The 13,669-nt window shown below is 54.4% G+C and overlaps 1 protein-coding gene across 4 annotated transcripts in view; it reads right to left on the reverse strand.

The window, feature by feature from the left end:
* Positions 1-13,669, reverse strand: part of col4a6 (collagen, type IV, alpha 6) — a 44,104-nt gene that overhangs the window by 13,206 nt on the left and 17,229 nt on the right. For 3 of the 4 annotated variants that reach the window (XM_077588046.1, XM_077588045.1, XM_077588043.1), the window contains exons 4-7: positions 12,252-12,438; positions 12,065-12,170; positions 11,892-11,940; positions 1,827-1,904 (exon numbers count right to left, since the gene is read on the reverse strand). In XM_077588046.1, the coding sequence (XP_077444172.1) occupies positions 1,827-1,904; positions 11,892-11,940; positions 12,065-12,075 (138 nt within the window). In that variant the 5' untranslated portion in view covers positions 12,076-12,170; positions 12,252-12,438. The remainder of the gene's footprint in view (positions 1-1,826; positions 1,905-11,891; positions 11,941-12,064; positions 12,171-12,251; positions 12,439-13,669) is intronic. The other variant, XM_077588044.1, reaches the window with a different exon arrangement.

Here is a 13,669-nt window from a genome sequence, read left to right on the forward strand (position 1 = left end):
TCGCTAGGCCACGCTAACGACGTCGGCGGCGCCCAGGTGGCAGGATGTTTAGGCCTCCCCTCGGAGGGTCCCTCCGCTCCCTTCGGACGTCGTGGCGGCGGAACGCTAGGAGAGAAGGCGCCAGTCACCCGCTTGAAAATGCAAACACGCATGCATACACTCCAGTCCCATCCAGCTGTATTTATTTAGCCGCCGCAGTTTGTTAATACAGAGTCTCTGCTGATTTGCACATTTTTGGGATCACGGTCTGGGAAGCGCGAGTGACGACGCTTCAGAATATGGACAATACCCGGAGTGAACGATACAGATAGCATATTTAGAAAATATGAGACTGTTCGTACTGCAAGTGGATGGGACACCTGCATTTGTCTAAGGGAGGGAAAATGTTGTTATTATTATTTTATATATATATATATACAACCATGAAGTGACTCGGAGGTCATTGACTAATATACTAGGAAGTGACAAAGTACAATCTTGCAACTGTCGTGATCGACGGAACTGGAAATGTGGATGAATGCAGTTGGCGGACATGGCCAGCGGAGGGCGCTAGAGCGCACACTTTTAAAAGCCAACAGCAACAACAAGCAGGGCTCAATTTGCTGCATATTGTGTCCCTCCCTCCCTCCCGAAGCAACCCTCCCTCCCTCCCTCGCACTTACACAAGTGAGCGTGGCTCAAGTCTTTGGCAACCGTTGACGGCGACAGACGTCCCATCCCAAATTCATCGAAATTAATGAACCGGGCCGAGCAGGTTCAGACGCTACCGGGAGGTGGGCGCTATAACGGCCGCTAACATGCCATCGAGGGGCCCCGGCGATGCTCGGATGAAAGGGCGGCCGTGGCCGATAAGACGGCGGCGTCCAAAAGCAGGCCGCCGAACAAAGGAGTGGCGCTAGAGCGTAGAGGGCCTATATTGCAAGGTGCTCAAAAAGCAGATCAAAGCGGCGGCGGTCTCGCAACGCCGCCGAGCGACTTTCATGGTCCGGCCGGCTTCAAGCGGAGCCGCCGTGCGCCCGCCCGCCCGCCCGCGCTTATTGGCGTGCGCTCGACCGCGTCCAACTCAAAGGTTTGGGCCACGGCTCGGAGGGAGTCTATACGGAGAAAAATGTTTTTTTTAATGGCGGAATCCCGCCGAGACGCGGTTATTTGGAAAGGGCGCGTTGGCGCTTTGCTTTCTTTCCCTCTCCAGCGGGATTGTTTTGTCTTCTTTTAACCTCCAGCCCGCCGTGGATAAATGCAAAGCCGCGGTTATTCCAAGTTGGCGCACGGACGCAGGCGCCGAGCGGAATCCGTCCGCGCCTGACCCCGAGGGTCCGTCGGCGTTCGGCGGGCGCGAGAGGATGTTTTCAGATCAAACGAATGGAAGGTGGCGCGCTCTTGTCCAAACAAAAGATCTGAAGATCCCTAGATCTCCTCCTTTGGGGAACATCGAGCCCCTCGGACTTTAATCAAAGTAAAAACAAGGGCGCATCTGGATTGCATCTCGCTGCTGTGTTTGGACATCACCTGGGGGGGGGGGCGGCGACCAGTCCCCCCTCCCTAGCCTCCCTCCTTCCCTCAGGCATTAGCATCGGACAGTGAGGAGAACGTTTGGACATGTCCAAAGCAAGTAAAAGCAATTTCCCTCTTGGCTTTCAGAAAGCCCCAAAGAACTTATTGAGAAAGAAATTGCCTTTTGTCGGGGCGGCGCTACGGAAGTTACGGAAGCTACGGAAGCTACACGGCTAGCCAGCTAACCTCGTGACTTTAAGCTTTGACTTTTGCGCCTGCCTGCCTGCCTGCCGACGTGGGGAAAAAGGTGGAAAAAGAAAGGAAGGACTCACCCTGGATCCCTTTTCCGGGTTGCATCGGCATCCTCTGCTGCAGTCCAAACCGGCACACGGCTCGTCGCTACTGGGCCCCTGTCGAGACAACAAAAAAAAGATCACAAAAAGTGAGGGTTATGCTGGCAATTTGTGAGAGTTTTGCATCTTCTAAACTCCCAATCAACGACAAGATTAACCCTGGGCGCTCAGGGTGGCGTTCCTGAAATAGCCCGTCTTTGGGACTTCATGGGAGACATAAAGAAGGCCACGTCTCGCCGCGTGGGCTCTCCAGATGCCCATTTAAACCGCCGCCGGTGGATCGGCCGAGGCCCCGACACCGGCGCGGTGACCCCCATGTTGCTTTGGGGTCAATGGGAGGTCGGAGGTGGCCCTGCCTGAGGTTCAAGGGAACAATGGCATCCTTTTCAGTTTTAGTAAGTAGACAGGCACTTGGATCGGAAGGGAGAATGTTTCGGGATACGAGCGGGGCCGTTAACAAAGATTAGCGGCGCGCCAGGACGGTTGGACAGAGGAGAGCGGATCTGATGCGACTGTTGAAAGCTTGCCACAATGGCGGGTGGGGAGGGGAAGGGAAGGGAAGGCAGGGCAAGGCCAGGCGAGGTGAGGAGGGGGAGGCGGAGGCATGGTGGGGGTCAACGGCGCAGGTCCGAGGCGGGCCGCCTCTGATCTCCCGCGCTCTTCTAATCGGTGTGACAGAAGGAGGCCAAGAAAGCCGAGCATGGGAAAGGCAGACTTTGGGAGGCAGAAAAGAGCGCTTCTTCTTCTTCTTCTTCCGAGTGGCGCGTGTCATCTCGGCACTGGTGTCTTTCGATGCCTAGCCGTCAAGCCGCCTCTTCTCTCACGCCGCCGCGCTGTCCAAACAGTCGTGCGTGCATGCGGGACGCCTCAACTTGCCGGCAGATGTTATCCGTGTCTCGGGTTACCCCAAAGAGAGAGAGAGAGAGAGAGAGAGAAAAGGGAAAAATACCATTTGAAGGCGGGCGAGCGCGTGGCATGACGGGACAGGAGTGTTTGTTTTGGGAGGCTGCGAGGAAGAAGATGAAAATGACAGAATTCCTCCCGCGTGGTCACGCACGCCTCTGTTTTTCTAGCGCAGTCAAAGTCGGAGGAAACTTCTTCCGCCCAGCTCCAGATGAGAAACCTTTCAAAAACACAGCGCTTTCATCTCCCTCTCCTCCGCCATCTTCTTGGCGTGACCTCGCCGCCGCCGCCCGCCGCGGGAGGCTAAGCAGCTGTGTTTGGCCGTACGGCGGCGGCGGCGGCGGCCCCGCTTTACTGTTTATTCCATACACGGGCCGGCTGGCGTCGGAGTTCACGGAAGCGGGGGCCACCCAGCGCGAGACCCCGAGGCAAACCGGCTGTCGCGCGTAAAACGGCGGCCTCGCTCGGATTCGAAACTCCCGGGTCGGGAGAATTTCTGTAAAATTCTGTTCCCGGCCCGGCAAAGCTTAAACCGGATTCCAAATCCCGCACGCCACTTTTTGTACGACGGCACCCGTGGTTGGCCGGGTAAGAAGGAGCGTAAAAAGAGGCCGCATCAAAACCAAGCGCGTAAATGGCGCTACTCTGTGGATTTATAGCGCCGAGTAAACACACGGCCCCGGCGAGAGTGGCAAACATCCAGCCAGCGGCTAATTATTAGGGCGATAAATCTCCCCCTCTTACAAGTGTTGATCAAACAAATTTGAAAGAACAGCATAAATGTTAGGACAGTGCCCGACTAAACGTATTTTTTTTGGGGGGGGGGGGTTCTCTCGGAAGCAGACACATTGAGCCGGCCGGGCCGGGCTGGGCTCTCCGTGCGCACACACTGGCAAATTCCACACCCGCCGGTGGAAAGTCAACAGGCGTTTCTTTGGCGGCGGCACGCGTTCGCCGGCGAGAGTCGGCCTTTTGCACGGCAGGGGGCGACGGGAGTGGAAAGGGGGGGAAAGCGGGGGAATGGCCCACCCGCCTCACTTGACTTGACGTAGGCAAGTCTGCACAGGAGGCCACATTTTTCAAGACTTGAAAGGTCTTCTTCACCTATAGACAGACGCAAACTCTGCTTTCATCTCCCGGCAGTTTGACAAAAAGATCCCGAGCCAAAACCAAAGTCCTCCGGGCCAATCTGAGCGCCAATGGTCGGAGGGTGCGAGGGCACCTTCGGGATCTGGCCCGCGACGCCAACCTCGTCCAATGATTAAGAGCCGGGGTTTAATCATCGACGAGGGCGATCGCACGGAACGCTCAATGATTGACCGCTTTACCCGCTTTGCGGAGGCAGAGTCGCCATTTGTGAAAGGGCGCCTGGACAAAAAGCGCTCCGACCGGACCGAACTGAAGCTCGGCTTCCCGCGGAAAAGCCAATGTCAAAAACACCCCGAAACAGTCGAGCGCACTCTGACAGAGAGCCCCGGGCACCCCAGAAGATAAATCTGGAGCGCGCTGTCGAGGTTCCCGAAACAGGGGGCGCGTCTTTTGGCTCAGGCGTGTCGTGGCAAGATGGGACAATAGCTTGTGATATAGGTGGATGGCACGCCAAAAGAAAGGAGGAATGTGGGGGTTAGCTGAGGAATTTGCGCACAATGCGTCCCCCGCTTGACTAATCTCCCTCAAAGGCTCCATCGGAGAGCGCCACTTCACGTCCACTCCACTTGGGGCCACGGTTCCCACACTGCGATTTCGCCGCGTCCTGTCACGCCGCCCTTTATGGCCACGGGATTTAGGGACGCGTTTTGGCCCGCGAGTGGGAACTTTCTATACCGGCCGGCGAGGAGCCCTAAACGTGTCGAGGCGGAGGGGGTCGCCGTTTCCATGTCGGGGACGCAGGCATGCGCCGGGGGAACTTTTATGGGGGAAATCAAAGAGGAGACAATCGGAGAGAGAGCCCAGACGAGGGGCGCCCGTCGGGAGAGTCCACGAGGACCTCCGAGAAGGCGAGGCTCCCACCGGGAAAGAGCTGGGAAAAGGCCGGAGGCGTCACGCGCCTCCTCCATGGCAGGCGATGGATGGCGGCGTCTTCCGACTTGCGTGAGCGTCGGTCGGACAAGTTGAAACTCCCGCCGGCTAAAAGCAGACAGCTGGAGAGAGAGAGCAGGTCATATCCTGTCTGTGCTCTCATTTCTCCACACAGGTGCACTTGCTTCTCAGCCGCCAGATATTGCAACACTTTTATTAAAGAAGGAATGCGCCGCCGCGCTTACTTCTTTCTGCCCGTCCGCATTCGGGTTCCGCGCCGTCGCCGTTCAATGCCGTGGCGCGCCGACGGAGCGTGTTGGTCGGGTGGCGCCCAACTTTTCCACCCCCCCGGGGGAATGTTTTCCACAAGGCCGTCAAATCTAAGGAGAGGCGGAGACGCTTGGCACGCACGTGGCGACGGGGGTCGATCTGGGTTCCTCGCCAGGAGACACGTGACAAAAAAAAAAACGTAGAACGAGCGGCGCCGCCGGGCGAGTGCCGGCTGCGGCCTGCATTTCGCCCCGGGCGCTGGACGGAGACCAGAGCGGCGCCTATGGAAGGGGGAGGGCCCCGATGGCCTCGGGGAGACCATCGGGATGACCCGGGTGGGTGGTTAATTTACGGCTCTTCATAGTTATGCAAAAAGGTCCATAAATTGCGAAGGGGGCCCCACACAAGGCTCAGCCCCAAATGGACACAACTCTGAAAAAGACTGAGACAGAGAGCAAAAAGCAAAGCACTATGATAGACCTCTAACCAATATCCCCTCTAAGCTGCGCGCGTGCGCAATTGCACACTACTCTCGTCTTCTCTGCGCACAGCAAATCATATGGAGCGCACAAAATAAAATCCCATTTTTTTTAGCTGTGAGGTCGACGCGTGAACCACTCATCCGCCGGGCTGCCCATTCATAGATATTAATCATTCCATTTTATTATTACTAACTCATTTATGTGTAGTAGACATATGGCAGGTGTGATACTGGTGTGCGCCCATAGCGAGCGATGATGATGTTGTTCACACCGGTACTCAGTGTGCTCAGGGAGGTTGTCTTTCTGCCCAGACAAACCAAAAAAGGGAACATTGCCTCTAACCAACAACGCAACAGCAATGAGTTGCCGCCACCGACTGAGTTAACCAGAAAAGGTCCTCCCTCCCCGTGAACGAGCGAAATGACAACAAGATAGCCGCCATTGTGCCATTCTTTTCCTTCTTTGGAGCACATATCCACTAGCAAAAGCTGCGCCGGAGGGCCAAAAGCCCGGCGAGCCAAAAGCTGGCGACCCGCCGCGGGATTTGAACTGGAGCCGAGCCCACACGCAGGCACGGAGCCGGTCTTTGAGGTTTTAAACGGCGCGGTCCCCGGGCGGTGCTTGGCTCGGTGCGAGGGGCTTAAGGGGCCCCGGGAGAGCTCTTGAAACCTGCTGACTTTGGAGGTCAGGGGCCTGCGCAAGCGCCTCATTGCCCCACGCTCCTTGAAAGGGAACACACGGTAAACGACACTAGTAGGGCTGCCCAAGACATGGCGGGGTGGGGCGAGGCGGGACGGGACAGGCTTTGGTTAGGGCCCCCCCCCCTCGGACCCCGCGCCCACTCTTTGTAGATGGCGGAGTGATGAAAAGTGCATGGAAGGAATCCAGAAGCTTCTCACCTTTCCGCTCTTTTCCAGCATTTGGCCGGGATCACGTTGCGCCGCCTCCGAAAGCTTGGGCTCGGCTTTTCGGGACGCACGGATGCCTTTAGCATTAGCCGCGCGGGTCGGGTTACCGCCATGTAACGTCGAGCAAAGACGGCAAACTTGAATGGATGCATTGTGAAGGCTAGCGACAACAATAACTGCCACAACAAATCTCAATGACTGTGTACAATTTCTCCAGAAATGTTGTTTCATGACTCCGTTGATGGCAAGAAAACAGGCGGATTACCGCCACCACTTCCGGCTTCACCGGAAACGAACCCAAAACCGTTCGAGAGGGGTGCCGTTGCGCCGTCGCGCCATCCTTCCGGTCGTGGGGGAATCCACCACCGGCAGAATGGGGGACGGGTCCGTGCTAAGGACCCGCCGAGAGCTAATGAAGAGTCGCCGGGGGTGATGCGGACATTCCATTTCATCGCTATGGCAACCGCCCCGCCTCCTCGGAGGGGTCACACACCTGTCTGCGCCTCCTCTTCGCCGGCCACCTCCTCCGTGGCTTTTCATCCTCGTATATCTCCGTCCGGCGCGTGGGAATGGAGCCACGGGGGCCCCAAAGACGGCGGCGACGGCGGCGCCCCGGCAGGTACGCCGGGCGACGGCGGTCGGAGCTCGGGGAATTTTGTTTTCCCGCCGAGCGGCGTCGGTCCCTCGTAAAGCCGTAGGATCCTCGGTGGACATGATTGAAAGTTTGCGGCGCAACGGGAAGTCCGAGAAGACCGAGGATTGACCTTTCCGGCCGACGCAATTTACGTTCCAAGCTCAAGTGGAATTGAAAACATTAACGGTCGGGAAAGAGGCGCTCGTGTGACGGAGACCGATGAAAGGTCAGGTCAGGCTGATTTTGGCCACGCCCACCAAGATGCGTACCGTCCAACTTTCACCGCAAAGATGTAAACCATCCAACGGGTTGTTATTTTGTCAACGGTGGCCTTTGAGTCGTTTGGTCCGAAGGCAAGGGGGGAAAAAAGAGAAGAAGAAAGAGCCGACCCGGTGACTTCCGCAAAAACTGACGGAATGACGGCGAATGACGGCAAAAGCGGCAACGCCGTAGAAGCCTAAAGAATGTTTAGGGCCAGGCAAAGCGCGGCCGAGCGGCGCCGCGTCCATCTCGGCCGGCGGGTGGGCCATGGCTCACTTTTTCAAAGAAAGGCTGGCAGCAAAGTGGGCCAGTTAATGTTCAGCTCCCAAAGCCAACGGTGGACAGTTGCACATTTACTGGGCCGCCCCGCCGGTCTCCCGGCACCCGTGGGCCGAGAATTCCATTCCCCGCGCCCGTCCGAACCTCCCCGCGGTAAAGGTGAAAGGTCGGGCCGCTTTGTGCTCGCTATTCAGCGTGGGCAAAGGCAAAGAAGGAGGAGGAGGAGGAGGAGGAGGACCGAGTAAGTCAAGACGACGTAGCGTGTGCTGTGCGGGCTTCTTCCCTAATCTCAAAAAAATCCATAAAGCAAGGCATTTCCAGACAGACAGAACGGACAGAATGGAGCGTAGCCGACGGCCAACAAGCGCGATTTCACGCCCGCCCGTTGGCCGGCGAGCTTTGGAGAAGTTGTCCTCCTCTCCTCGTGACGGCAGGAATGCGAGGACAAAAGAAAAGATGGCGGAAGGGGAGCGGGGTGGCTTCAGGTAGGGGAGGCAAACACTCGGGCCGTGCCTTTTCATACTGTCAACAAAAGACACGGCATTCATTTCACTCTTTCCCTTGGCCCTTTTTTTCTTTTCTTTCTTTCTCTCTCTTTTACAGTGGCTGGTAATCGCAGTCAAACACGGCCCGGGGCGCCAATTCTTCCCGGGCACGCCGTTTGTTTGCTCCAGATACGATAGGTGGGACTCGGTCAACGCCGGCCCACGAGCGGGAAGGCGCAGCCATCTTAATTTGGATCTGCGATCCCAAAACATTTGGGCCGGAAGCGCCTGTTTTTCCAAATTAGACGGACAATTAATGCACAATATGGGGAGCGCCCCCGAGCGAAGATGAGTCGCGCGGAACCCGACACTGCGTCCGTCTCGGCTATTTTAAAAAGGTTTGCGAGTCATCAGACCCCGTGTGGCCCACCGACGGCACGGAGGCTAAGGGTTAGGCTTTTGGTCGGGCCCGGTGGCGCCTCGTCCGACGTTTGGCCGAGCTCCAAAAACTGCCGGCTTCCACCGCCACAACTCAACTCGCCCGTTCTTTCTTGTGGGAAGCAGCTCCCGATCGAGTGCCGATAAGGCCGTCACTTTTCAACCCGGGCGGATAGACCGTGACAGGAATTTCCATAGGTTCCCTAGCCGCCGGCGCCGCGTCGACATCAAAGTGGGACTCTGGCTGTCGATGCGGCTCATTCCGCATTGGGAAAAAAAAACAAATGGCAAAACTCCTGCGGATGGACCAACGAGTTAGCCCTGGACTTTTTCCCTTTTCTCGCCTCCACATCCCCAAGTTATCTTATCTGTGGGGGCCCCTCCCGTTCTACTTGGAGCGGCAGCGATAGCTTCCCATACTCCGAGAGTCTTAAATAACGGCATGTGCAGTCAAGCCTCGGGGGGATGCATTCCAGACCCACCTGCGGTAGGTGTAAAGAAGGTGAGACTCTTTGTATATACGGTACAGAACAGAATGTATCCACGGCGAGAGGGAAGGGAACATTTTTGTTTCGACACAACCGTGGATCTTCGTGGAAATGAGCGCGGATGGCGTGATCGGGGGCGGGACCATTTCCCCATTTTCCAAGAACGAGCATGGGGGTTCAAGTTTTGGCCGGGAAAAAGATGGTGAAGCCCTCAGCTCAGAGGTAAGGTCACCTCCAAAAGGATTTCCCAGGTGGGAATGTTGTGACAAAAGCACTGAATTCACTGGGGATGTGTACAAAACAGATGTTGTCAGCATGACTGTCTCCGTTTGGCCAAGATTTGGGAAGGCCCCGGAAGGCCCCGGAAGGCCCCGGAAGGCCCCGGACGGCTACTTTACACACCGTTCAATCTTAAACATAAGTATGAATCCGCTAAAAGTCCTGCCACTACAGTCAGGAAAGACAACAAGCTCCTAATTGATCCAAACTTGACGGAGCCGAACACGAGCAGCGAGCGACTATGAAGCCAACAATCCGCCCCCCTTTGCTTCTGAATGAGCGAGCCGGCTATTTTGGGAACAAGAACCGAGCGAGAGGGGCAACACGAGAGGCAGAAACTTGAAATGTTCTCCTTATCGTGCCAGGTTAAGATTACCAGAACCAGAACCGGGACCAAGTCTTCTTGTTTTTCTTCCATTTTTCGTGGCTTGCACAATGGCTCTGCCACCCCGTACCCCTCATTAAAGGGGCTTTTGGGTCAGGGGTCTCGGTGGGCCCGTCGCGTGCATTGGGAACGAGGACTGGAAGAAAGCTCCCGTATAGGTTTTGCCCGTTGCCAATCGGCAAACAAAAGAGTACGAGCTCTTTTAAGAAGATTGGGCACAAGTCCTTTGTGCCCAAAGGCGGACTCAGGTATCCCCCAAAAGCTAGAATGTTGGGGAGACAAAATCGGGAGCCCGTTTACGGACAGCCGACACGACACGGCCGGGAAAACCGCCGCCGTTCAAGAACAAGTCCAGAACAGGTCGGGGCGTGCGCCGGTGTGCCGCCATTAGCGCTTAATATATATTCCCTTGGCGCGGAATGATTCCGCAATATGTCGTGGCATTTCTGCAGCCCGGGGCTGTGTTTTTCTCGCATCATTTCTTTTGGCTGCCGCCGTTTGGACTTATTAGAAAGGGGAAGACGGAGAAAAACAAATAAGCGGCACATCCAATAAGGGCTTAGGAGCAAAAGTTTCCTCGCTCACGCAAAGCTCCCACCCCCGAGGCCAAGGTAGGTCGGCACGATGACCCGCCGGGTCGGAAAGACCTGGAAATTGCATACATTGCATGAATAAAAGAAGATTTCGTGGCCGGGCCGATCCACCTTCAGCCGTGCCAATGTTTGTTTGGATTAAAATGACCATGGAGCGGGACCGGGGGGCAAATATGTGCCGTCTTGACCCTGGAACGTTCGTGCCGCTGTAAAAATCAGCCCGCCGCTCGCCACATGCCCCCACAAGTTACGCTGGGGGCTGAACACAATAGAAGATGTGTTCCCTCTGCACAGGCATGCAAATGATAATTGGACGGAAAAAAAAGAGCACCCCCCCCCCCCCCCACCACCAAAGACAGCATGGAAAAATAAGCACGTACGTACGCACACGCCCGCCCGCTCTTCCGACAAGAGACGGGCGTCGTTAAGAAAGATGATGACGTGCCAGAAAGACGAGAGAGATGTCGCCGTCGTCCGAGTTTGGGGGGGGGCAATAAACCAATCTGGAGAGCGGGCGGCGGAATGTTAAGCGGTGGCCGCGGCCGCCTTTGTGCCGGCGTGACCTCCGCCGTGACCTCCGGCTCCCCCCCCGGCCCGGATCTCAGCGCGACCAATTGAGGGGCAAAGCGATAGCGTGTGCTTGCTCCCCCCCTTGAGAAAAATCAAAAACAAACTTTTCAAAAGAGAGGCAAATTGAAGGCAAGCTATTTCTGGCGGGGATTTCCCCCCAAAATCTCTCACCCCCGCAAAAGTTGCAGCGTATGATTTGATGTGGGTGCCACACGCGTGGATTTTGTCACTTTTGGAGGCCCCCTTTCCGCTCGGCAATAAAACGCATTTCGCTCGTGGCTACGTCGGATAAATTAATGATGGCTTTGGTTCTGGGGGGGGTTCAGTGAGGGATTTGGACCGACCGGTGCGTGCGCAAAAGAGTCAGATTGTGGATTGGCTTTCATGTGGATTTGGTCTTACCTTGCGGCCCAAATTGGAATGTTGCCACGGCAATACAAATTAGCTTGAAACATCCGACTTCTGACTCGTTTCAACACGTGCAATTCAACAGAGCATTTGTGCACCGTGCATAAAAACACATTTCAAGCCATAAAAATAGACAGTGTATGAATATAATCATTGGGAGAACAAAGTGAAGCTACAATGGATCATTTGTTGCGTCCGCAATGTCTATACTGCTGATTTTTTAAGGGGCAGTTATTATTTATTTTTTCTAAAAAGAGGGGCAATTGTCAGGCTGCTCTTAAAATATGAAATTTTACAAGAAAGTAGATGTTCCAAACTGATTTGGGAACAGGACTTCACCACTCCAAGCAGGGTGAGGATCACCCGGTGGGCGTGGCTCCATCTCTGCGCTAATAACTATGAATGAAGGGGGCGGAGTCGGCGGGATCGCTCCGACGGGGGACTAGATTTTTCTCCGCCGCTAGAAGTCAATGGTAGGATTTGGAAGTGGCGCCAGGTGCACATGTGGAGAATCATTTGTATATTAAAAAAAAAGCCCAAAGTCCAAGTGGACCCGTGTCAGCCGCGGTTGCCAAGTGCACGCACATCTGCGTCCTCCACGAATAAACATTGGCGTCATGCTAGTAAACAAATGGCACTCACTGCGTGGTTGGAAGAGCTCAGCGCTAACAGCAGCGCCAACACGCAAAGCCTGTCAGTGAGAGAGAGAGAGAGAGAGAAGTAGCTCGGTGAGTTTACGCGTCCGGTCCGAGTGGGGGGAAAACAACAGCCCGTAGCATCCCCCCCTCCTCAAAAAACACTTTAAGAGTACTCACGGGAAGTTCATGGCTTGAGCACAGACTCCCAAAAAGTTCAGCGGCGTTGCACTGGCGAGGAAGCGCTCACGGACGGACGGCTCCCCTCCCGAGATCCTGCCGTCATCTAAGCGGCGAGCGAGCGCACGCACAGTTTTTTTAGAACAAATCGGCAAGATGGAATTGAGCTTTTGGGCACGCCACTTACTCACTAAAGTTGCAGCGCGTCCAAGTCGCCGGTGCGCTCTCCCGGCTGTCGCGCTTCAACTCGGCAGCAAAGCGCCCCCCCCCCTATCCCCCGCCGGCTCGGGGTGGGCGGGGCCAAGTCTGTCGACACATGTCACGCGGGAGAGCCGGAGCCCGATCTGGGATCGGCTTCCATTGACGGAGCGGACCTGAAAAAGCAAAAAGAAAAATGAAGCGTTTTTACACCGAGAGCAAAGAAAGGAGCTTTCTTTGGCTGCCATTGTTAGTCACAGACACCAACACCAAAAAGTGATCGTGCAAATGATGGGGTTTGGCTGCCGTGGACGGCCAAAGACGTCACATCCGCTTTGACTGGGGCGCCAATGTTATTTAAGGCCAATCAAAATGGGCGAAAATTGGAAAAATAAAGTTTGCGAACTAGCGTAAGCCTCCAAATGCGGACCATATACTGACAGCCAATGGGTTCAAGTACATTCCACAAAATAGAATAATATGGTGCAATGATATTGTTCAGCAATATGCTAGTTCTGGTCCACCATTCTATTTTACAAAGTCCTTGAAAGCAAATTTTTCAGAATGTTTCCAAAAAGTCAATCAAAATTAGGATTATTGCTTCAACTGCAGTATGCTGGTAATAGTACAGACGCTCCCCTACTTACAAACATTCGAGTTACAAACAACGGTACATACGAACATGTCTGCAAATTGCGTTTATGTCGAAAAATGTTCGTAAGTCCGGACCCAAATATTGAACGTTGCACAAAGTTTGCAAATCAATTGAATGATGCCATACAGTGCTACTGCATCATTTATGATTAAAAAAAGAAAACTGCAATCGTCATTAGATAGCTTCTTTTGGCCACTTTCTAGTAAATCTCTCTCTAATGTATGTATACAGTACTGTATGTATTCTTTCCATTTTATTCAATGTTTTTTTTCAGTAAAAACCAGTGTGTGTTACTTATACAAGCCTTAAACATACAAATGCACTTATATAAACCTTCAATATACTTATATAGGCCTTAAACATAAATTATAATACAAAATATAGCACTGAGAAACTTACGAACAAATTCAACTTATGAACAATCGCTCGGAACCTAACTCGTTCGTAAGTAGGGGAGCGTCTGTATGATTTTTTTATCATTTTTATAATTTTATTTTTTATTATTATGACATTATACACAGTTAGACAATCGGAGGGCAAGCGTCGGTCCTGCGCCAATTTTTGATGTGCAATAATGTGGGAGGAATGCAACAAGTCGGGGCGTATTAAAGAAATCAAGTTTTTTTTTTTATTCCAGACGGCCGTTTGCGCAGCGTGGAAGAAGGTGCGAGGGGCGGTAGGTATCCCTCCGCCTCGGCAGCGACTCGCGTCGCTCCAAAAGATGCAACCGACATTTGGGGCGTTGACAGTAG

The sequence above is a fragment of the Stigmatopora argus genome, chromosome 20 (assembly GCF_051989625.1).
Source record: "Stigmatopora argus isolate UIUO_Sarg chromosome 20, RoL_Sarg_1.0, whole genome shotgun sequence".
NCBI lineage: Eukaryota > Metazoa > Chordata > Actinopteri > Syngnathiformes > Syngnathidae > Stigmatopora > Stigmatopora argus.